This window comes from Notolepis coatsorum, assembly GCF_963971535.1.
Source record: "Notolepis coatsorum genome assembly, chromosome: 6".
NCBI lineage: Eukaryota > Metazoa > Chordata > Actinopteri > Aulopiformes > Paralepididae > Notolepis > Notolepis coatsorum.
Window position 1 is genome coordinate 114,675,029 of NC_140170.1, and position 23,261 is coordinate 114,698,289.

A 23,261-nucleotide genomic window follows, 5' to 3' on the forward strand; every position below is an offset into this window, starting at 1 on the left:
TGTTATTATTATCTTAATATTATGCTAATTGTTTTATGAACTTATTTCACTTTACTTTTGTTTTTGTGTGTTTTTTTTTTAATACAATGGCAATGATTTAATGAGTTGAGGCCCCGTATAGGCCCATCTGGGTCTCTTTCCTCTACTCAGCACCTTTATACACTTTCTGTCATGGTCAATGTTTTTACTGTTTTGCTGAAATGGTGCGAAATAAATAAAATAAAATATAGGATGCTAGGTTAAAGAGGTTATATATAGGATGTTAGGTTAAAGAGATGCTACGTTAAAGAGGTTAATATAGGATGTTAGGCATAATAACAAGGGGCGGATTTAGGATTGTAGGGGAACCGGGGCTTAGCCCAGATAGGTGACGATTTTTTTTTACTTCGACACCACAACCTTTAACATATACCACCACCTTAAAGCGGACAAAAGGCACTAGAGAACACTTAAATTCACACCCTTTAATTAATGAAGCAAACAATAATAATAATAATTAATAATAATAATAATTAATAATAATAATAATAATAATAATAATAATAATAATAATAATAATAATAATAATAATAATAATAATAATAATAATAATAATAATAATAATAATAATAATAATAATAATAATAATAATAATAATAATAATAATAATACACTGTATTTGTATAGCACCTTTCATACAAGAATTGCAGCTCAAAGTGCTTCACAGCAGTAAAAAAAGACAGACATAAAATGAGCACAACATTGGCAGATCAAGAGCAATGCATAAAGTGCATAAAGCATAAAACAGATGGCAGCAAAATAGACAAAGTCAAGGTAAGACATAGAACATTAAATCACATCGTTTTTCATATTAGGATCTAAGATCTAGGGTTAACTCGCCGAACGTTGAGCGCCAGGACCCCCGAAAACCAGAGTATAGTCGGGTTTTCATCGTTGTTTCTTTTATTCGATATTTGATTTGAGAACAGTAGCTAGTCCAGGGAAGAAACTATAACGCGTTTACTAGAATACACGTTGCCGGCCATTACGAAGCATTTTGGAAATTACACCAGACCACCCTGAAACTACACTCATATTCATGATGGTATAAAACGGAAATGTATGGATGGAAAAATTATCTGTTTCTTGCATCTTGACCGGAAGAAACTCAATGACAATCGACTATATTATTAGATCCATAGCTATAATATATAATATAGCTTTAGGCCTGCAAACACAGCCACATATGCCCATGTTAAAAGGCGCTGGCCTTTCAACAGTAACAGTAAACAGCGCCATCTGGCGCTGAAAGTGTTAATATAAGTCTTTGTTTACGGTTTGATTATCACTGATACAAAGTAAAATAGTTCAGTGCAATAAAATAGTTAGTAAAATAGAATAAAAATAATGCAATAGTGCATTGCAATGAAATAGTTATCATCATATTTTTTCGGGAGGCCGGTAAGGAGTGCATTACAGTAGTCGAGTTGGCTTGAGATAAAGGCATGGATCTGGTTTTCAGCGTCCTTTTGATTTATAAATGGCCGTACTTTTGCTATGTTTCTAAGGTGGAAGAATTATGTTTTTGTCAACTTGTTGATTGTGATTTAAAGCTTAGGTCTGAGTCTACCATAACACCAAGACTTAACTCACTCAAATACAGTTAGCAGCTGGATAGACTACAGATGGAAATTAGCTTCTGCTAAATCTGGTGCAAACATATTTTCATGTAACAATGATTTTTTTTATTTTAAAGTAGATTCGGGGCTTTTCAGAAAACATTCTGGGCTTGAGCCCAAGTAGCCACCCCCTAGCCCCGCCCCGCCCCGCCCCTGATAATAACTCTATGATGCTACTGGTGGCGATGCAAGTTAGTTTAACGCAAGATCTGGACTATACAATATTATGATTCTCCTCCTACTACTTACTTGGTGTTCTCCTAAATATTCATGACTGGAGGGTGGGTTCATGTGCTGTAGAGTGGGTATAGCATCTCCATTCTAGTTTCAATGAAACTTGATTCCAACCGTATATCAGTGTTGTTTGATTTGCACCAGAATGCATCAATGCTTTTGTGACAACCCTAATTCTCTCTTAATAGAATTATCCCTGTCATTGTATACAGTTCTCATGATGTGACTCTCTCTTTTGCTCTGGACTGACCTTAGTAGTAATCAGTAATTGAACTGTTCTTCGTTCATCTCACACTCTCCTCTGTAGCCATTCTTTCAGATAGATTTCAAGCTATGTTCAAATGAATTGATGGCATATAGTGTCACAGTTTCCTGGCTAGCAAGTGTGTCCTGAGAGTGTGTCATATGCATTTCATGGTACATATATCTCCATTCTTGTTCAGATACAAAGTTCCAGTCTCTCAGTGAGGTTACCGTCAATCCACCGTGTTCCTGCTGTCCGTTAGAAACATCTGTGATGGACTGTGACAGCTTAGAGCTACAGCAGGTAGGCCTATGGATGAAATTAGATTTTAGAAGTAGTAGCACCAGGCACAATTGATTCTCTGGGATATACCCAGGGGTGTAAAAAGTACCCAGAAATTATACTTAAGTGAAAGTATGGGTACCGTCTCAAAATCGTACTCAAGTAAAAGTCAGAGTATCTGGCTAAAAACACAGTTGAGTAAAAGTAAGAAAGTTTCTACTTTTAAATGTACTTAAGTACTAAAAAGTAAAACTAAAAACTTTTTTATTGCAAGGGATAGACGAGGGGTCTCAAACTCATTCCATCGTGGGCCAAGTTTTCATTTTAACTATGCACCAGGTGAGTTAGTTGAAGAGGTGAGCCAATTAGTGAAATCATCAGCTGGTGTTTAGGAAAGGCTGGAATGAATCCAAGCATACACTCGGCCCACAATGGAATGTGTTCTAGTCAAGTCAAGTCATTTATTTATAAAGCACGTTTAAGAACTCAAGAGCCAACCAAAGTGCTGTACAATCAAAGCATAAAATGTCATAATATAAAATACAAAAATACAAAAAATACAATATACATATAAAATACAGCAAGACAAGACAGTACATTCAGAGAATAGGTAGGCCAACACACGGATAGGGAAGCACAAAGTACAATATAGCACACAGAGGAGCACAAGAAGAGATACAAGGGGGAGGGGGCAGGATAAAATTGCATGGGAGTGTGTGAGTTAGGGTGTGGGAAAATCAGGGTTTATTAATTGTCTATATATTCTGCGATAGACAATCCCGAAATTAAAGAACAGAGGACACTTTTTTTGCATACAAATTATTTAATGCACTTTTTCGAATTTGAAAAAACATGTCATGGTAAACTAACATGGACGGCATTCACATCACAGCATCCAATTGTAAAGTTGGCCAAACTACAGCCTTGGACAAAATTAAGGGTTTAGTTTTTTATTTTATTTTTTTAAATGTATACGTGGGTTCGACATGGCACATCCTAAGGTTCTTGTCAAATAGTTGAAAATCATTTTTAAATCGGCACTGGTTAGTGGTTAATGAAAATATCCACTGAAAGCTTGTTAGCATTTTGTAGCAATGCTAATAGAAACAAATGGGTTCAGCTTGCTAGTTTACCAAACCAGATACTGGCTAGCTGACCCCATTCGCTTCCACCACTAGCATTGCTTACAGTGGACATTTCTCAGTAAGCATAGTGCAGAATTTAAAAGGGTTTTCAACTATTTGACCTGATTTAAGTTCAGGTCAAGTGTGCTGTTGGTGGAATTTAACAAAGCAAATACATGGGGTGCCTTGAAGACAGATATAGGAACCACTGCCATAGAAAAATAATACACATAAAAATAATTGCTCACAACTGCTCACAAGACCAGAATGTGCCATGTTAACTTCAGCAGTAGCTGTATTTACTCAACACTTTTGGTTTAACTTCAAAGATCCCCGTGCACTTTCTAGTCTTGCACAAGGACCAATCAGCATGGCGGGTTAATTTTCCATTGATGGGGATTTGATTGGCTGTTTTTAAATAAAGTGCGGCCGCAGGATTAATAAGTTAATAACGTTAACGTTAGTTCGGCTAGAGAAACAAATATACTAATTAAAATGATTGGACCTGCTAGATTTGTATTTTGTACTTTGTAGGTCTGCATTTTAAAAATGTAATTAAATGTAATTGAGTAAAAGTACAAGTATACAAACCCAATAATACTCTAGTAAAGTACAAATCCCCCAAAACAGTAGTTATGTATTGTAACGAAGTACAATTACTCAAGTACTTTACACCCATGGATATACCAATAATGAATGGTGGAATTTATATTGTGGTTTTCAAGTAATAGGGTGTAAAGCGTTTTGCAATGTAGAGGGTAACTTGCCTCCAACCTTGGGGTGAAGCACAGGGCCACAGCTGCCATACATTGGTACCAGGACACACACAATGGCTAAAAGGCCCAGGAGATAGGAATTGATATCAGTCAATTGAGGAGAGGGATGATTAGCTGGCCTTGGTGTCAGAGACTTGAATGGGAATTTGGCCAGAAAGATTGGGGAACCCCGACACTTCAAAATAGAATATAATTATTCAGAGGCTATAGTGAGTCAGGACCTTGTTTTAATGTTTCATCGGAAGGACGGCACAAGCAAAGGTATGGTGCCCCTGCCATGTTGACTACTACCATGTCCAGACAGAGGGCTCCCCACTGGATAACACCAAATCAAAATTTCGAATCAAATTTATTTGTAAGGCCCGACAACACACGTTAATGTCCCCATGGGCCGGACACGTCTTCTTTAAACAAGTCAAGAAGAAACAATAAATCAAAAACAAAGACAAAAACACCAGAAAATCCTAAATAGAATGTAAAATAATTCTTTTTATTAATGCAACACTCCCAGACATACCCCACGCGAAGGTAAGGAAAAACTCACTAAAAACCTAGCAATAGGAAAAAAGCACCACAGGCAATGTGGAGGGGAGAAACCTTAGAAGGGCCGTTCAAGGAGGGATCTCCCTTCTTGTCGGTTATAGTAGTGTTGCTATAAAACAGGTGAAACAGTTGATAAGCATGTACATATACGTGTAATGAAACACAAATAAGTACATAGCAACTGAACATTTTGAAAGATTGAAAATAGAGCTGATGGCGGATCCACCACCGCTTTCCGACAGCACCCTGGCCCATGGCCTTCCAATCATGAGCCTGGAGCCCTACCCATGTGACCATAGACCATGACAGGCTCATATTTTACTTACTGTATATCCTTCTCTCATTCCATATTTCACCTAGGGGTGTAACTTACCAATGTTGAGCACATGCCTGGTAGATCACTGTCATATTCATACCAGCTCCATTAGACCCCATAGAAATGTACAGTTTGCACTGGTCATTATTGTAAAATCCTTGTGGATCAGTATAAATTCCACCCATGCTCTCTTCTATCTCTCATGTGTCATGTTTGTCTTCCCATCGCCTCAACAGTATATCTTCACAGCTCATGTATTCCTTTCAGATTGTGGGCCGTGGACATTTTGCCACGGTGTGGAGGGGGAACTACCAGCAGTCTGAGGTGGCAGTAAAGGTTTTCCCTGCAGGGTGGAAACAGGAGTTCACTTGGGAGAAGGAGGTCCATGAGTTGCCACTAATGGAGTATCCTGGGATCGTCCACTTCCTGGGTGCCGGGAGAAACGTGGAGAGTGGGGAGTGGCTGATCGTCATGGACCTCGCTGCATATGTGAGCGGTGACTTTTGATCTGAGCATGGAATGTGATCCCCATTCTCTACAAGTACGTTCTTGGGTTTTATTTGAGACATGATGTGGGGTATGATATAGATATTATTCTGGCTTTAAAGGCACAATCTGTAATTTATTTGACCATATACTGTATATTTTGGCTATAGGCACATATATTCTTGAAGGGTTTGAGTCGTAGATGGAACTGTAATAAATCAAAGTATTGAAACATTACGAATGTAAACAAAACATTTCAGTTTCAAGAGATTGAAAAAAGAATCTCCCCAATCTCACGGTTGGTCATTCAGTGGCTGAGCTCTCTGTTTGTTTAAATTTGGATTACAGATTTGATTGCATCCTAGATCTATGGGGTGCCCTGGTAGCTGGGGTGCATACTATGACCTGGATACTACAGTAGAGATACTGTATGATCTGGATAGTACAGTAGAGATACAGTACATTCAGTACAAGGAGACAACACTGCTTCTTCCTAGTTTGAGATTCAATGGTGGTCGGGACACTGAACACATTACTGCAATTTAGGGATCATTCGCCTCATTATAGAATAAATTGGGAGCCATTGGGTGGCAGTATACATAAGAGAACAGTACACCGTCCCTTCACATGTTGTAGAGAAGATCATCTGACTCAAATGGCATCATACAGTGAGGAACGGCATACTTCATAAGTGCACACTCCCTCCATTAGGTGGCAGTATACACGAGAGAACAGTCAACCGTCCCTTCACATGTTGTGTAGTAGAAGATCATCTGACTCAAATGGCATCATACAGTGAGGAACAGCATACTTTATAAGTGCACATTCCCTCCATCTCTAAATCCTTTAATTTGATTTAACTTGACATCACAGCTTCCATCAGAGTTCATTTCACTGTAGCCGTTCTGGATCACTCCTAGTAAGCATTAGGTTTCATTTAGTTAGGGACACATAATGATGCGAGTAACCTATATCATAAAGATATCATAAAGATAAAAAACACCATAAAGATTGTCTTTAAACATTTATTCACTTTATTTTATTTTAGGGTACCCTTCACTCTTTCCTGTGTAAGAACACCAGTGACTGGAGGTCATCATTGAAGCTGTCCCTGTCTCTGTCACAGGCACTGGCCTATCTCCACTCTGACCTCCACAGCCACGGTATGGACCAGACACAATTCAACAATTTTGCTCATATGTGTGTGAGTACTGCGTGTGTGTGTGTGTGTGTGTGTGTGTGTGTGTGTGTGTGTGTGTGTGTGTGTGTGTGTGTGTGTGTGTGTGTGTGTGTGTATCAGACATGTTCATAAATTTGCTGTTGCTTAAAAATTGCAATCCTATCAAAGAAGAGGGTCAAACAACTTGCAAGATTGTACACAGTCTCTGCTGTAGATAGGTAGCCAGGCTATATGGCAGAGACTATGTATCTGTATTAGAGCTGTGAATCTTCACTGGCCTCACGATTCGATTAGATTACATTTCAGCTGTCCACGATTCTGTTATGGTTTGTTACCAACCCCAACAGCACGGCACAGACAGGTAGTTCAGAGTTAGCCAAAAACCAGGGCGTATTTATTTCCAATAACAGAGAAATGCAAAAACAACAAAAAGCACAAGTGGGGAATGTTCTTGGCAGAGTTGTCTGCGGCTCTGCAGCTCGTCTCAGAGCAGAGACGGCACTGTGGCGTTGCGCCTCTGACTCTGCGGCTCTGCAGCTACTTGACGATCCACTCGGGGAGGAACAGAGAGAGAGAGAATTGTCAACAAACAAGCGAACGGAATAAGGCAGTCCAGTCCTCCTTAGCTGAGTCCAGTATAAACACAAGTGACAAATCTTCAGTGTTTACCAAACACACAAGTTTAGCTGAGTCCAGTACAAACAAAAACGGCACATCTTCAGTGTTACCCAAACACACAAAAAACAGAAAGGTCCCGAGTCAGGAAGATGCGAGGAAAAACAGAGTATCCAAAAAAAGTATGTTCCAAAACTCACCCAGGCGCAATTGCGCAAAGCGGGCAACGAGGCACAGATCCAACGGATGGCAGAGAAAAGCCACAGTGGCGACTTCCATAGACGTCCTGGAGAAAAACAGACGAGGTACAACACGGGAGGAAACAAGCAGCAGCCAGTGGTAATCCAAAACGACCCGACACAGAACGTTAGGAACACCAGAGTATATAAGGGCTCCACCGAGCTGATTAGAACTCACTTCAGGTGCGCGAAGGTAATTGGTACCTTGAAGCGTGCGGAATCGGACCAATCCTCACAGTACCCCCCCCTCCACGGGAGCCACCCGGCGACCTGCCCGGCCTCGGCTTCCCCGGATGGGACCGATGGAAGTCGGTGATCAGGGCGGGGTCCATGATGAGCTGGCGGGAGACCCAGCTCCGTTCCTCCGGACCGTATCCCTCCCAGTCCACCAGGTACTGGAACCCCCGTCCCCGCCGTCGGACGTCCATGAGCTGACGGACCTTCCACTGGGGGTGTCCGTCCACCATCTCGGGAGGAGGCGGATCTGGAGCAGGAGGCATCAGGGGACTGAGAGAGACAGGTTTAACCCGGGACACATGGAAAACGGGGTGAATGCGCATGGACGCAGGAAGCTTAAGACTCACCGCCACGGGACTGAGCACCTTCTGGATCTCAAAAGGGCCGACGAACCGGGGGTTAAGCTTCTTGGCCGAGGATTGAAGCGGAAGATCCTTGGCGGACAACCATACCCTCTGCCCAGGGTGGTACGTCGGCGCAGGGATCTGGCGTCGGTCAGCTCCACGACTGGCGCGTTCCGATGACCGGAGCAGCGCAGTCCTGCTGATCTCACAGACCTGACGACACCGGTCGAGATGATCCTGCACGGAGGGAACTGCCACTTCCGACTCCTGTGCAGGGAAAAGAGGGGGTTGGTAGCCCAGGGATACCTCGAATGGCGAGAGGCCGGTGGCGGAACTGACCAGGAAGTTGATGGCGTACTCGACCCAGGGAAGGAACCGGCTCCAGGAAGCAGGTCTCTCGGCGGCCACACAACGGAGAGCAGACTCCACGCTCTGGTTCATCCTCTCTGTTTGTCCGTTGGTCTGGGAATGATAACCAGACGAAAGACTGACAGTTGCCCCCAATCCCTTGCAAAAGGCCCGCCATACCTGGGAAGTGAACTGGGGACCCCGGTCCGAGACGACATCCTGGGGGAAACCATGGAGGCGGAACACGTGGCTTGTCAGGAGGTCCGCTGTCTCGGAAGCTGAGGGAAGCTTGGGAAGGGCTACGAGGTGAACCCCCTTGCTGAACCGATCCACCACAGTCAGAAGGCACGTGTTTCCCTGGGACGATGGAAGACCCGTGACGAAGTCCAACGCCACATGGGACCAAGGGCGGCTCGGAATGGGAAGTGGCTGTAATAGCCCGGAGGGTGCCTGGTGGGAGGCCTTGCTGCGGGTGCAGACCGTGCAGACCAGAACAAACTCCTTGACGTCGTTCCTCATGGTGGGCCACCAGAATCGACGAGCCAGGAAGGAGAAAGTGCGATGAACGCCGGGGTGGCAGGCAAACCGGCTGGTATGGCCCCATTGGAGAACCCGGGACCGGACTGAGTCGGGGACGAAGAGGCGACGAACGGGTACATTGCTGGCAGCGGGATGGAAACGTAGGGCACGCCTGACCACGGTTTCGATGCCCAAGGTGACCACTCCCACCACCCTGGCCTCTGGGAGGATGGGAGTCGGATCCTCAGTGGTTGGAGCCCCCTTGGAGTGTAACTGGGACAGAGAGTCGGCCTTCGTGTTGCGGGACCCAGGGCGAAAGGTCAGCGAGAAGTCGAACCGACTGAGGAAGCTGGCCCACCTTGCCTGCCGGCCGTTGAGGCGCTTGGATGCACGGATGTACGTCAAGTTCTTATGGTCCGTCCAAATGGTGAACGGTTCCTCGGCCCCCTCCAGCCAATGACGCCACTCCTCCAAGGCAGCCACTACCGCCAGCAGCTCCCGGTTGCCAATGTCATAGTACCTCTCGGCAGGAAGGAAACGACGTGAGTAGAAAGCGCACGGATGGACCTTCTGGTCCGTCGCCAACCGCTGAGACAAGATAGCCCTAGTCCAGTATCCGAGGCGTCCACCTCATCAATGAACTGCCTCTTGGGGTCTGGGTGGAGCAAGACCGGGGCGGTGGTGAACCTCTTCTTGAGGGAACGGAAGGCAGCGCAGGCCGCTGGAGACCAGTCAAACGGCAGGGAGCGAGAGGTCAGCCTGGTAAGTGGTTCCGCCACCTGGCTGTAGTTCCGGATGAATCTTCGGTAGAAGTTTGCGAACCCGAGGAAGCTCTGTAGCTCCTTCCGAGAGGTGGGTTCCGGCCACTCCTCCACGGCCCGGATCTTGCTCGGGTCAGCTCGGGTCAGGCTGCTCTCCATGATGAAGCCTAGGTAATCGACGGAGTCGGAGTGGAAAAGGCACTTCTCTGCCTTAACGAAGAGCTGATTGTGGAGGAGGCGCTCCAGCACACGGCGGACATGCTGGACGTGTTCCTCGAGGGTCTTGGAGAAGATGAGGATGTCGTCCAGGTATACCACCACAAACTCCTCGAGCATGTCACGGAGGACGTCGTTCATGAGCACCTGGAATACCGCCGGAGCGTTGGTGAGGCCGAACGGCATCACCAGGTACTCGTAATGACCCCTGGGAGTCTTGAAGGCGGTCTTCCATTCATCGCCCTCTCGGATACGGACCAGATGGTAGGCACTCCGGAGGTCCAGTTTGGTGAAGACGGTAGCCTGGGTGAGGGGCTCGAAGGTGGAGTTCATGAGAGGAAGAGGATACTTGTTCTTAATGGTGATCTCGTTGAGTTGGCGATAGTCAATGCAGGGTCGAAGGTCTCCATCCTTCCTCCCAACAAAAAATAAATTGGCCGCCACCGGGGAGGAAGAGGGCCGAATGAGGCCTGCTGCCAAGGACTCAGAGATGTACTTCTCCATCGCTGCCTTCTCAGGGACGGTCAGACTGTAGAGGCGGCTGCCGGGAAGGGGGGCCCCTGAGCTGAGGTCGATGGCACAGTCGTAAGGCCGGTGAGGCGGAAGGGCCAGAGCCCGGGACTTGCTGAAAACCTCCCCGAGGTTGTGGTACTCGGGGGGAATAGTTGAGAGGTCCGGGGGCGGCACACAAGGGGAACTCCGGGGCGAAGGACTGGACGCCGCCTGAAGACACTGGGCATGACAGGAGGAGCTCCACCCCCTGATGGTGCCGGAGGACCAGGCGATGTGGGGCTCATGCAGCGCGAGCCAGGGCCGACCCAGGACTACAGGGACAAGAGGGGATCTGGTAATAAAAAACTGGAGTCTCTCAACGTGGTTACCAGCAATGGTGAGGAGGACAGGACAGGTGCGTTGAGTGATGTCAGCCAGGCGGTGCTGATCCAGCGCGAAAACCTCCAAGGGCCTCTCGAGGTCCTCAAGTGGAATGTTGGCCTGGGTGGCAAACTCAACGTCCAGGAAACTCTCATCAGCACCCGAGTCAATGAGTGCCTCCACCGTCGCCCGTTGGTCCGCCCAGGCTAGGGTGACGCTCGTCAGACGGTTAGGTGGTGCACGGGTGTGGGAACAGGAAAAACGGCTCACCAGGATCTCCCGGGGTCCCGGCGAGCCTGGTCTTTTGGCCGGGACGGGCAATTGGAGATACGGTGTCCATCCCGGCCGCAGTAGAGGCAAAGGCCGGACCTGAGCCTGGACTCCCGTTCAGCCTGGCTAAGGTGTGTGCGTCCCAGCTGCATGGGTTCCTCCTCGGTCACAGACCGGGAGGGGAAAGGACCACCAGTCGCGGAGGGGGCAGGATGGACAGCAGTACTGTCACGAGTACGGGGGGTCTGGGGAACGTCTGGGGGTCCCAGTCGGGCTCTCTCACGCCTTCTCTCCTGGAGGCGTCCGTCGATGCGAATAGCGAGGCTGATTAGGCCCTCGAGAGAATCGGGTTCCTCTCGGGTCGCGAGCTGGTCCCTTACAGCGTCGTTGAGCCCCCTCAGGAAGGTGAGATGAAGCGCCCGATCGTTCCAACCGCTCTCGGTTGCGACCAGTCTGAACTCCAGCGCGTAGTCGGTGACACTGCCACTGCCCTGCCGGAAGGTGCCCAACCGAGCTCCTGGGTCCTGGCCACGAGCTGGGTGGTGGAAAACCCTTCGGAGCTCTGCCACGAAGTCTGGGTAGGAGAACCAAAAATCTCATAGACCAGGAAGCAGTAACCCACTGTGCTGCTCGGCCTGTGAGCAGGTTAGTCATGTAAGCTACTCGGGCTCCCTCTGACGTAAATCGGCTGGGTTGATGAAGGAAAACCAACTCACATTGCATGATGAATGTGGCACAATCCTCGAAGTTACCGTCGAACAAACGTGGTTCAGAGAGACGGGGCTCCCGAGGTGCGAGGTCGGGAGGTGCGGGGTCTGTCGCGGCTGCGGGTGGTGATCTGGCTGGGACTCCTGGGACAGGTGGGGTTAAAAGCAGGGTGTTAAATGCTGCACTGAGAGCCTGTAGCTGGTGCAGAATATCAGCCTGCTGATTACCCTGGGTTGTCTGCTGGGTGGCCAGAGTGTTAAGAGACTCCTGAATAGGCTGGACCTGGGCCCGGAGGTCCTGCACAGCAGCCGCAGCCGCACCTAACTGTTGGGTGTGGTCGTTGGTCAACTCGATCTGGACCGCCAACGCTGCCCTAACTCTGTCTGTGTCGGCTGGGGTCGACATGGTCGGGTCGTAATGTTATGGTTTGTTACCAACCCCAACAGCACGGCACAGACAGGTAGTTCAGAGTTAGCCAAAAACCAGGGCGTATTTATTTCCAATAACAGAGAAATGCAAAAACAACAAAAAGCACAAGTGGGGAATGTTCTTGGCAGAGTTGTCTGTGGCTCTGCAGCTCGTCTCAGAGCAGAGACGGCACTGTGGCGTTGCGCCTCTGACTCTGCGGCTCTGCAGCTACTTGACGATCCACTCGGGGAGGAACAGAGAGAGAGAGAATTGTCAACAAACAAGCGAACGGAATAAGGCAGTCCAGTCCTCCTTAGCTGAGTCCAGTATAAACACAAGTGACAAATCTTCAGTGTTTACCAAACACACAAGTTTAGCTGAGTCCAGTACAAACAAAAACGGCACATCTTCAGTGTTACCCAAACACACAAAAAACAGAAAGGTCCCGAGTCAGGAAGATGCGAGGAAAAACAGAGTATCCAAAAAAAGTACGTTCCAAAACTCACCCAGGCGCAATTGCGCAAAGCAGGCAACGAGGCACAGATCCAACGGATGGCAGAGAAAAGCCACAGCGGCGACTTCCATAGACGTCCTGGAGAAAAACAGACGAGGTACAACACGGGAGGAAACAAGCAGCAGCCAGTGGTAATCCAAAACGACCCGACACAGAACGTTAGGAACACCAGAGTATATAAGGGCTCCACCGAGCTGATTAGAACTCACTTCAGGTGCGCGAAGGTAATTGGTACCTTGAAGCGTGCGGAATCGGACCAATCCTCACAGATTCGATTCTATTCTATTCTACTATGCATCTCGATGCAGCTCAATAATACATTACATCCTGAATTTTATAATCTATATTACTGCACATGGCTATTTTTTTCATCAATTAATACAAGCAGTCAGATAAATTAACTTTTATTTAGAAAGTTCTTAAATCAGAATGTCAAAATAAATGTCTTTACTAGTGTTGCATGATACAGATCTCGATACCAACTGTTAAAAACAGTTCAATACTCTTTTTATTAGTATCAGTATTAGTATCAATACTTTTAGAATAGCCTGATGCTGTATTTTCTATGAGTTGAGTGGATGCATGACCAGAGCACTATCTTTAATAATACAATAATCCGCATTGCGATAATACATGTCCGCATCGCAATGCATCTTAGTGTGTGTGTGTGTGTGTGTGTGTGTGTGTGTGTGTGTGTGTGTGTGTGTGTGTGTGTGTGTGTGTGTGTGTGTGTGTGTGTGTGTGTGTGTGTGTGTGTGTGTGTGTGTGTGTGTGTGTGTGTGTAGGGGTGTAAAGTACTTGAGTAATTGTACTTTGTTACAATACTTAAGTACTGTTTTGGGGGATTTGTACTTTACTCGAGTATTATTAGGTTAGTATACTTTGTACTTTTACTCCATTACATTTCAGAAAAAAAAAATACTTTTTACTCCTTACATTTAAAATACAGACCTACAAAGTACAAAGTACAAATCTCACAGGTCCAACCATTTTAATTCGTATATTTTAATTGTTTATCTGGCCGAACTAACGTTAACGTTATTAATCCTGCGACCGCAGGTAAACAGCCAATCAAATCCCCATCAATGGAAAATGAACCCGCCCATACCCATGCTGATTGGTCCTTGTGCAACACTAGAAAGCGGGGATCTTTGATTGAACACCTGCTATCAGAAGAATAGACAGTCAGATCTGCATTATGCTGTGGTTAATATTGTGATATTATTCAGGGTACTCCAGTATTCTGTCTTTAATATTGTGATATTATTCAGGGTACTCCAGTATTCTGTCTTTAATATTGTGATATTATTCAGGATAATCCAGTATGCTGTGGTTAATATTGTGATATTATTCAGGATACACCATTCTGTTTTTAATATTGTGATATTATTCATGCTGTGATGTGAATGCCGTCCATGTTAGTTTACCTTCAATGGAGAAGTGCATTAAATAATTTTAATGCTAAAAAAGTGTCCTCTGTTCTTTCATTTCAGCATTGTCTATCACAGAACACATTCCATTGTGGGCAGAGTGTATGCTTGGTTTCATTCCAGCCTTGCCTAAACACCAGCTGATGATTTCACTAATTGGCTCACCTCTTCAACTAACTCACCTGGTGCAATGTATAGTTAAAATGAAAACTTGGCCCACGATGGAATGAGTTTGAGACCCCTGGTTTATCCCTTTAAAAAAAAAGTACTTTTACTTTTTAGTACTTAAGTACATTTAAAAGTAGGACTTTTAACTAAAAAGATGGTACCCATACTTTCACTTAAGTATAATTTCTGGGTACTTTTTACACCCCTGTGTGTGTGTGTGTGTGTGTGTGTGTGTGTGTGTGTGTGTGTGTGTGTGTGTGTGTGTGTGTGTGTGTGTGTGTGTGTGTGTGTGTGTGTGTGTGTGTGTGTGTGTGTGTGTGTGTGTGTGTGTGTGTGTGTGTGTGTGTGTGTGTGTGTGTGTGTGTGTGTGTGTGTGTGTGTGTGTGTGTGTGTGTGTGTGTGTGTGTGTGTGTGTGTGTGTGTGTGTGTGTGTGTGTGTGTGTGTGTGTGTGTGTGTGTGTGTGTGTGTGTGTGTGTGTGTGTGTGTGTGTGTGTGTGTGTGTGTGTGTGTGTGTGTGTGTGTGTGTGTGTGTGTGTGTGTGTGTGTGTGTGTGTGTGTGTGTGTGTGTGTGTGTGTGTGTGTGTGTGTGTGTGTGTGTGTGTGTGTGTGTGTGTGTGCGTGCGTGCGTGCGTGCGTGCGTGCGTGCGTGCGTGCGTGCGTGCGTGCGTGCGTGCGTGCGTGCGTGCGTGCGTGCGTGCGTGCGTGCGTGCGTGCGTGCGTGCGTGCGTGCGTGCGTGCGTGCGTGCGTGCGTGCGTGTGTGTGTGTATTGTGTGCGTTCATGCATTGCAGGTGTGCACAAACCAGCGGTGGCCCACCGGGACCTCAGCAGCAGTAACGTTCTGGTGCAAGCAGATGGCACCTGTGCCCTGAGTGACTTCGGCTGCTCCACCATCCTGCGTACATGTCCTGGTCGCCACAGCTGTCAGAACCACCAAGGAACTGTGAAGGCGAGTCATTCGTATTGTGGCGAGAAAAATTAAATAAATAAATCAAATTAAAATAAACATTTTTAAAAGAATAAAATAGCAAGAAATTTAAACAGAGGTAATCATTTTAAAACAATTACATAATTATTGTGGTGACCTGATTGATTATTAAGGTTCTAAACCGACCCATAGACATAGAGTGTCTAGTTTCAGTGTTTCCTGCAGGGTATTCCATGATGTAGGGGCAAAAAAGCCAAAAGCAGGTCTACCAAGTTCAGTCTAGGCACTCTAGTAAGTAACAATACTGAACAATCAACTCGTAAAAAAAATAAGTAAACAGTTGAAGAATTTGTCTATTCTATTCTATATTAAAAACATTAAATGTCACCTTGGTGGACATGGAGCAGTTGTGGCGTATTCATTTAATAATTAACTGTAAATGTTCTGTCCCAGCTTGAAAAGACCTAAACCTGTATGCGCAGTAGCGACATCTAGCACGTTTTCGAGGGCTAATTGTGTCGATTCTCTATTTCCCTGCAGGGTCGTGCCCTGGTGGGCACACTGCGTTACATGTCCCCCGAGATCCTGGAGGGCTCTGCAGACCTCAGCAGTGGTTGGGGTCTCTTGCAAGGAGACATCTATGCCTTGGCCCTGCTGCTCTGGGAGATCTGGCTGCGCTGCTCGGACCTGTCTGACGGTGAGTCCCCCCTGCGTGTCAGTGGGTCAGGTACAAGGCCAGATTAAGACTTCAGAGGCCCCTGGGCCAGATTCTTGTGGAGGCCCCCCCACACACACATACACGTGTACGCACGCACAGTGGCGTTTTTATATGTCACTTTAAAAAATATATAGAATATTTAGAAGTGGTGGGCTCTGAGGGCCAAGCTAAAAGGACTTTGATCACCCCTGCCCACTTTGACAACCTAGGATGGCTTAGAGTAGACGACAGAGTACAGCAACTTGCAATGGGCCTGGTCTACAAGATACACTACGCGACCAAGGTACCCATGTACATGTCAAAATACTTCCCAAAGGTCAGTGAATACCACGATCACAACACCAGAGGGAGCTCCACAAATCATGTTAAACCCAGATTCGGCTCAAACAAGGGACTAAACACGTTTCGCAATTATGCCACATCAATGTGGAACGCCCTACCCAAAGCTGTAAAGGAATGTGAATCACTACCCACTTTCAAAAACACTCTCAAAGAACACCTACGGGAGACTGCAATTCGAAACTAGCCCCTGTAAATGTCCTAACACAACCCCCTCCAATGTACAGTAAATGACCAAGTATGGTTTTGTCAATATTCCAATGCACAGTTTTGCTTGTACAGTTGTACAGTGTCCCCCACCCACCCACCCCTCCCACCCACCGAACCACCTCCAATGTACAGTACCCCCCACCCCCCCAACCCCACCCCACCTACCCAACCTCCTCCAATGTACAGTTTCTACGTCAAATGTATATACTCTCTTTTCTGGACTCTTTTCGTATCACAAACAGTACTGTATTTGCAAATCTGGTATGTCATAAATGTATAGATGTAGCAGTACTGTCTATCTGTATGTCATGTATGTTATATGTTATGATGAATTGAAAATGGGGGACCCTGATGTAAACAAGACGAAAGTCTTTCTCTGGTCTGCATCCCCTTAACAATTATTGAGCTGTACTGTACTGTACTGTACTGTACTGTACTGTACCCATTCTACAATCTGTTAATAAAGTTTTCAATCAATCAATCAAGAAGAGAAAAGAAACACATCATGTTGGAGACAAGAATATAATATTAGAATAGTAAGCTTACTTTTACGTGAATGTCAATTTAAATTATAATTAGGGGAGGGAGGGGGTTGAAATGTGTTTTTGTCCTGTGTTACTGTCTGTTAATTAATGAATTAATGAAAATTGTATAACAGATTGCAGAATGGGTACAAATAATACAGTACGGCTCAATACACACAATTGGGGGATGTAGACCAGAGAAAGACGTTTGTCTTGTTTACATCAGGGTCCCCCATTCATAGTGACATGTATGACATGCACAACATATATGACATCATGACATTTATGGCATAGGGACATACATGACATACAGGTATATAGTACTGTTACATTTGTGACATATATGATATGCAAATATACAGTACTGTTACCCATAGATCCTGACAGAGAGTATATACATATGATGGGGAGGGGACTGTACATTAGGAGGGGGTGGGTGGGTGGGAGAGAAATATACATACGGTGGGGAGAGAATATATACATTACATACGGTGGGGAGGGGACTGTCTATTAGGTGGGGGCAGGGGCGTCCATTTGGTATGGCAAGGTATGGCACTCGCCATACCTTGGCAAAAAAAAAAACGTAAAAAAAAAATATATATATATATATATATTTTTTTTTTACAATTTTTTATGTTGATTTAGAATTTGAATGTCAACATAATGAACGAAGCTTCGAACTATTCGGTACAGCCCTAGCACGTTTTGATATTGTCAATTATCTCACTTTTATTAGGTGACTTTTGCTGTGACTAACTGAAATATGCCCAAAAAAAAGGAAAATGGACATAGGGATGTTTTTTTATCAAAGGGCAGCAGAGACAAGTGATACAGGGACACAGGTAAGGTCTGGCTTAGTGATTATAACAGTGCAGTTCAGCATTCAGTAACCCATACTTTTTGTGAATGTGTTTTTGATACTACATTCTGTTGAACACACACCTCAAAACCTAAGGAAAATTGGCTCAATTGCAAGAAAAGTAATAGACAGTTATGATATTACATTCTGCATAATTCGTATGCAAAATATTGTGGTTCCCTGCTTTAGTCTGTTGACACATTTCTATACTAAAAATGCTTGTGTAGTCCTGTGTCATACCTAAATGTCATATAACTGAATTGTATAGAAAACAACTCACCAAAAGTGACTATTGCACAACTGATTTGACAAAAAAATCCACCAAGGGGGGGAAACCGCCCCTTCACCCCCCCACCCTCCTCGCCATACCTTGCCTTTTAGTGAAAGGACGCCACTGGGTGGGGGTAGGGCTGTATGTATGTATGTATGTATGTATGTATGTATGTATGTATGTATGTATGTATGTATGTATGTATGTATGTATGTATGTATGTATGTATGTATGTATGTATGTATGTATGTATGTATGTATGTATGTATGTATGTATGTATATATGTATGTATGTATGTATAAAAGAAAAAATACAATAGAAATATTGACTGACGTTTCTTAGGCGACTCTTTCGAAGTTGGTTAAGGTTAGAGTATGGAATCAGGGCTGATGTTCTATAGCCCTGCTCTAAGACAAAATCTAACCTTAACCAACTTCGAAAGAGTGCCTAAGATTAACCGGTGAAAGAAAGAGGCGTCACACGATTGGCGCTACCAGAAACGTCAGTGGCCAATCAGAGCGCAGAACGCGAACGCGGACCTGGAAATCCGTTGGTAAAAGTATTCAGGCGTCGGGGCTGGGATGTGGAGATGCAAGTTTTGACTTTTTATTGCTGTTTTTACCTCAAACGGAAAACCTCAAACTCTTATGAAGAGGAGAAAAAATACTCAAGATTAGCCACTTGCAGATGGCAGGGTGTGACGTACTGTATATTTTAGTTGATGAAATATTTTTGTTGACTAAATATTTTAGTTGATAATATGTTTTAATTTCAGTGTCACAGTATGACATCGATCTCCAAAATAAGAAAAAAAAAAAATAGAATGTGGGGCCTCTAGTGACAAGGGGCCCCCAAATTTTTTTTAAATAAAAGTAAAAAAAAAATAAACAAATATTTGGGGCCTCTAGTGACGAGGGGCCTCCAAAAAAAAAAAAAAAAAAAGTAAAAAAAAAAATAATAATAATTTGGGGCCTCTAGTGATGAGGGGCCTCCAAAAGGCCTCGAGTGACGAGGGGCCTCCAAAAAAATAAAAAATAAAAGTTAAAAAAATTATAATACTAATTTGGGGCCTCTTGTGACGAGGTGCCTCCAAAATGCCTCTAGTGACGAGGGGCCTTCAAAGAAATTTAAAATTTAAGTTAAAAAAAAATTAAAAAAATGTTGGGGCCTCTAGTGACGAGGGGCCTCCAAAAAAATGAAAATAAAAATTTTAATTACATTTTTTTAGGCCCCTCATCACTAGAGGCCCATGGGCCGCGGCCCGGACGCGTGAATATTAAAGGCAACCAACTTGTGTTCGGCTTTTCTCTGATTAGCCGCGCCCCCACGCGCAGGCAAGCGGTCGTCCCACGTCCCAAATGAAATCCAAGGAGCGCGCGCGAGCGGCAGCGCGGGCAACCAACTCAAGTTGGTTGCCTTTAATATTCACGCGGCCCGGACGGCCCGGTCGTTAATCCGGCCCTGGTCAGGTAGCCTAATGGGTGAACGAGAGATTCAGTGGATAAGGACGTTTCTAGTTGTGCTCATCTTGGCCCAAGCCTGTCCCATTCTCCCACAAGAGTTTGACGATCAGACAACGTACCGTGGGTAGTTGCCTTATGCCTGGAGCTTCGAAACATCATAGAAATCAAAGTAACACAAGTCAAAATCCATCACTTAAATGGGAATTTTGCCACTTTTTATGTGGATGTCCAATCAGTGTTGATGGTAAATGTAGTCTATTATTGAAGCAAAGTAAATTCCTCAGTGTGTAGCAATATTGACAGAGAAATCTGAGTTATCCTACTCACGGAGCCGTAAGCGTTTTCAATTGGGGTTAACTGTATACAAAACTCCCATCAGCACGGTCAACTTAATAATATAATAATAATAATAATAATAATAATAATAATAATAATAATAATAATAATAATAATAATAATAATAATAATAATAATAATAATAATTATTATTATTATAATAATAATAATTATTATAATAATAATAATAATAATAATAATAATAATAATAATAATAATAATAATAATAATAATAATAATAATTAATAATAATAATACCCGGGTTATAAACGTAAACAATTGCTCTGTTGAGCTCCTAATGTACTTTATATAAATATATACTTATTTTTTTAGCTTCTTCATAGCTTTATATTAGCTTATATCATGCAATTCAGAGTTACCGGTAAATGGTCAGTTAAAAAGCACCCAGAAGTCGGTGAGTGGAGCAGTGGCGTCGCGTGGGTAAAATAACAGGGGAAGCCAAAAAAAATGATAAAAAAAAAAATTATTAAATATTTTTATTAATATTTTTTTTTTTTTTTTTTTTTTTTTTAGTCAAGCAGTCACCATGTACACTACAGTATGGCTCGGCGGCCAGTCAAACTTTCTTTTTATTTATTTAACAGATTGCAGAATGGGTACAATACAGTACGGCTCAATACACACAATTGTATAAGGGGATGCAGACCAGAGAAAGACGTTTGTCTTGTTTACATCAGGGTCATTAATACTGCTGGAGCATTGGTTCATTTTTGGTCCGACTTTTCCTTGCACGATTTTGCGCGCCGCGTGGGAGCAAATTCGAGACACATATTCGGTTGCAAAAAGGTGTCCCACGGTCTCCTCTATGGCCGTGAATATTTTCACGCGGATCGGAATCACGGCGCGCCCGTGGGACACTTTTCCGTTTCGGCGAGTTTATTCCACGCTTTCTGTTTTCCTTTTCTAAGCATTTTCGGGGCTACATGTGAATGAGTAAAAGTTGCGGGACGCCCAGATGTTTCCACGATAGAAAGCTCGCGTGGATCCCATAATAGGCTCACTTAATACAGCGTTTTTAAAATCACGCGACATTTTCAGGGTCGCGAGCCGACCTTTTCCCCTCGTTTTCGATGATGGAAGTGATTTAGGATAAGCTTCGGCACGCCGAGAGGTCCCCGTGGATTTAATCTCGCGAGGATCGGGGCAATATTCGGCCCGTGGGAACAGTTACGGGTTAATACAATGTTCAGAGTGCAGAGGGGAAAATATGCTGAGTGTCTTCCTCACAGCCCCGTTTTAAACTTTTAGGGTGTGGCAGTCAGCTCGAATCTGATTGGCTAGGATCGGATTTGGACTCTATAATGCTGGAAGCCTGGAGAAAGAGACCTACCCCCTGCCTCTCTCCTATACTAGCTGCAGTGAGCACAGTGAGTCTGACAGTGTGTTAGAGGGAGTGAGAAGGAGAAGAGGGAGACATTTAAAAAAAAAAAAAAAAAAATTATAACACAGAAAAAGAATGTAAACTACTTTGGGTGCCGGGAGCCGTCTTTAGACGTCTTTGCTGGCCATGCTAAAGTTGCCGGGGGACGCTGTACGTCGTCTTTATATCAATATTTCAAAAATCTGCGATCGGATTCATAATGTCCCTCCGCTGGCCTGAGATCCATCAGCAGGACCCACTGAGCTCTCTGGCGGTTCAGGAGCGCCATCTGGTGGCCGATCGGCGCAAGCGCTTAACAGGAAGCGCACTAGAGGTTTTGCTAGACGTCCGTATTGCTTCCGGCCACTCGGTACATGTCCCGTGACTCTAGCTCGTCACTCTACATAGCGATCGATTGCCAATAACTCGATAAACAACATGATTTGGACGTATATACCATTATACAAGCTGGAGATGGACCGGGTAATAATATATCCCATAATGATAACATTTCTACTCTACGATGATCGCCCAACGGCGCGCGGAGACTGGGGTGAGTTTCAGCGTGTAACGTTACCGTCTTCGATAATAACTGATATTATCAACATTTGACCCACATTAGATGATTGGTATAACGCTGCCCACGGAATTATAAACGCCCCCTCGCCCATCCGGTCAACATCAGATGACGTGTAGTAACTTCTAGAAGTACGTCTAGTTGGAATTTTTTATATCGCGCTGATTGCCATCAAACTGTATTTCATCATCAATATAATGCATTTGGGGCTATATATCACGTTCTGGAGAAAGCTGCAGAAAGAGATGAAAACATACTTATACATTAGACCATACTTTACTATGAATATGTGAATGAAAAAGTTTAACGTTGCTACACAATGAACAATACATATAGGACTTTGAATGGGCCCTAATAATGGCAATGTAGCAATAGAATTTAAAAAGTTATAGCCCTGCAAAGAAGGGGACTTTCTCCATAGACAAATAGCGCTGGCAATCTATGGTATATCATTAATTTAACCTTAGGCAACCAAAGTGTTAAAAAATATATATATATATATATATATTTTTTCATATTTCATATTTGATATTAATTCATATTTTAATATTAGGGAGGCATGGCTTCCGTTGGCTTCCATAAGGATTCGCCACTGGAGTGGAGCTCCCATTGTGATTACATTTGAACGTTTGACCTCACTAGCGTTAGGTGATCAAAATACTCACTCAATCATCTGCCCTCTTGGCCCTGCTGCAACAGTGCTGCATGGTCTTGGTTGTCTTTTCCACTTTATCTTACCCAGCACACCTCTGTCCAAGTGAGGAGTAAAACCTTCATGTACACACAGGCTCTCTGGGGGCTGGCTACTGCATTTTTACTATTCTCTGGCTTGAATAAATATGGCTGAATATCCGAGTCAGCCAAAACACTGTGGAATGTGTCCTCGTCCATAAAATCCTCTGCACACAAAATTTTGGGATGCCATTTTCGCTGTTGAAAACAAAGTTAGTTATATTTCGTATTGCATCGCGTCCCGCTCTGAGCCTTACGAGATACTCCTATCTCCTGTGATACCTAATGTATCTCCCACGAATAAAAACACATGCACCCCACCTGTATGGGGCCCCGCCCCTTATTGTGGCACCGCCCATATAACCATGACCCTGGTCATGAAACACCCTTCCTCTATTTTCGTCCCAGCGTATTGGATGCGTGCACCAT

The 23,261-nt window shown here is 44.4% G+C and overlaps 1 protein-coding gene across 1 annotated transcript in view; it reads left to right on the forward strand.

Moving 5' to 3' along the window:
- LOC311229649 (anti-Muellerian hormone type-2 receptor-like) overlaps positions 1-16,165 on the forward strand; it is a gene marked incomplete at both ends in the record, with an annotated part of 29,747 nt that extends 13,582 nt beyond the window's left edge. The window contains 4 exons of the mRNA XM_084315726.1: positions 5,445-5,666; positions 6,712-6,826; positions 15,285-15,442; positions 15,962-16,165. Coding sequence (XP_084171852.1) covers positions 5,445-5,666; positions 6,712-6,826; positions 15,285-15,442; positions 15,962-16,165 — 699 coding nt within the window. The remainder of the gene's footprint in view (positions 1-5,444; positions 5,667-6,711; positions 6,827-15,284; positions 15,443-15,961) is intronic.
- Between the last annotated feature and the right edge of the window lie 7,096 nt (positions 16,166-23,261).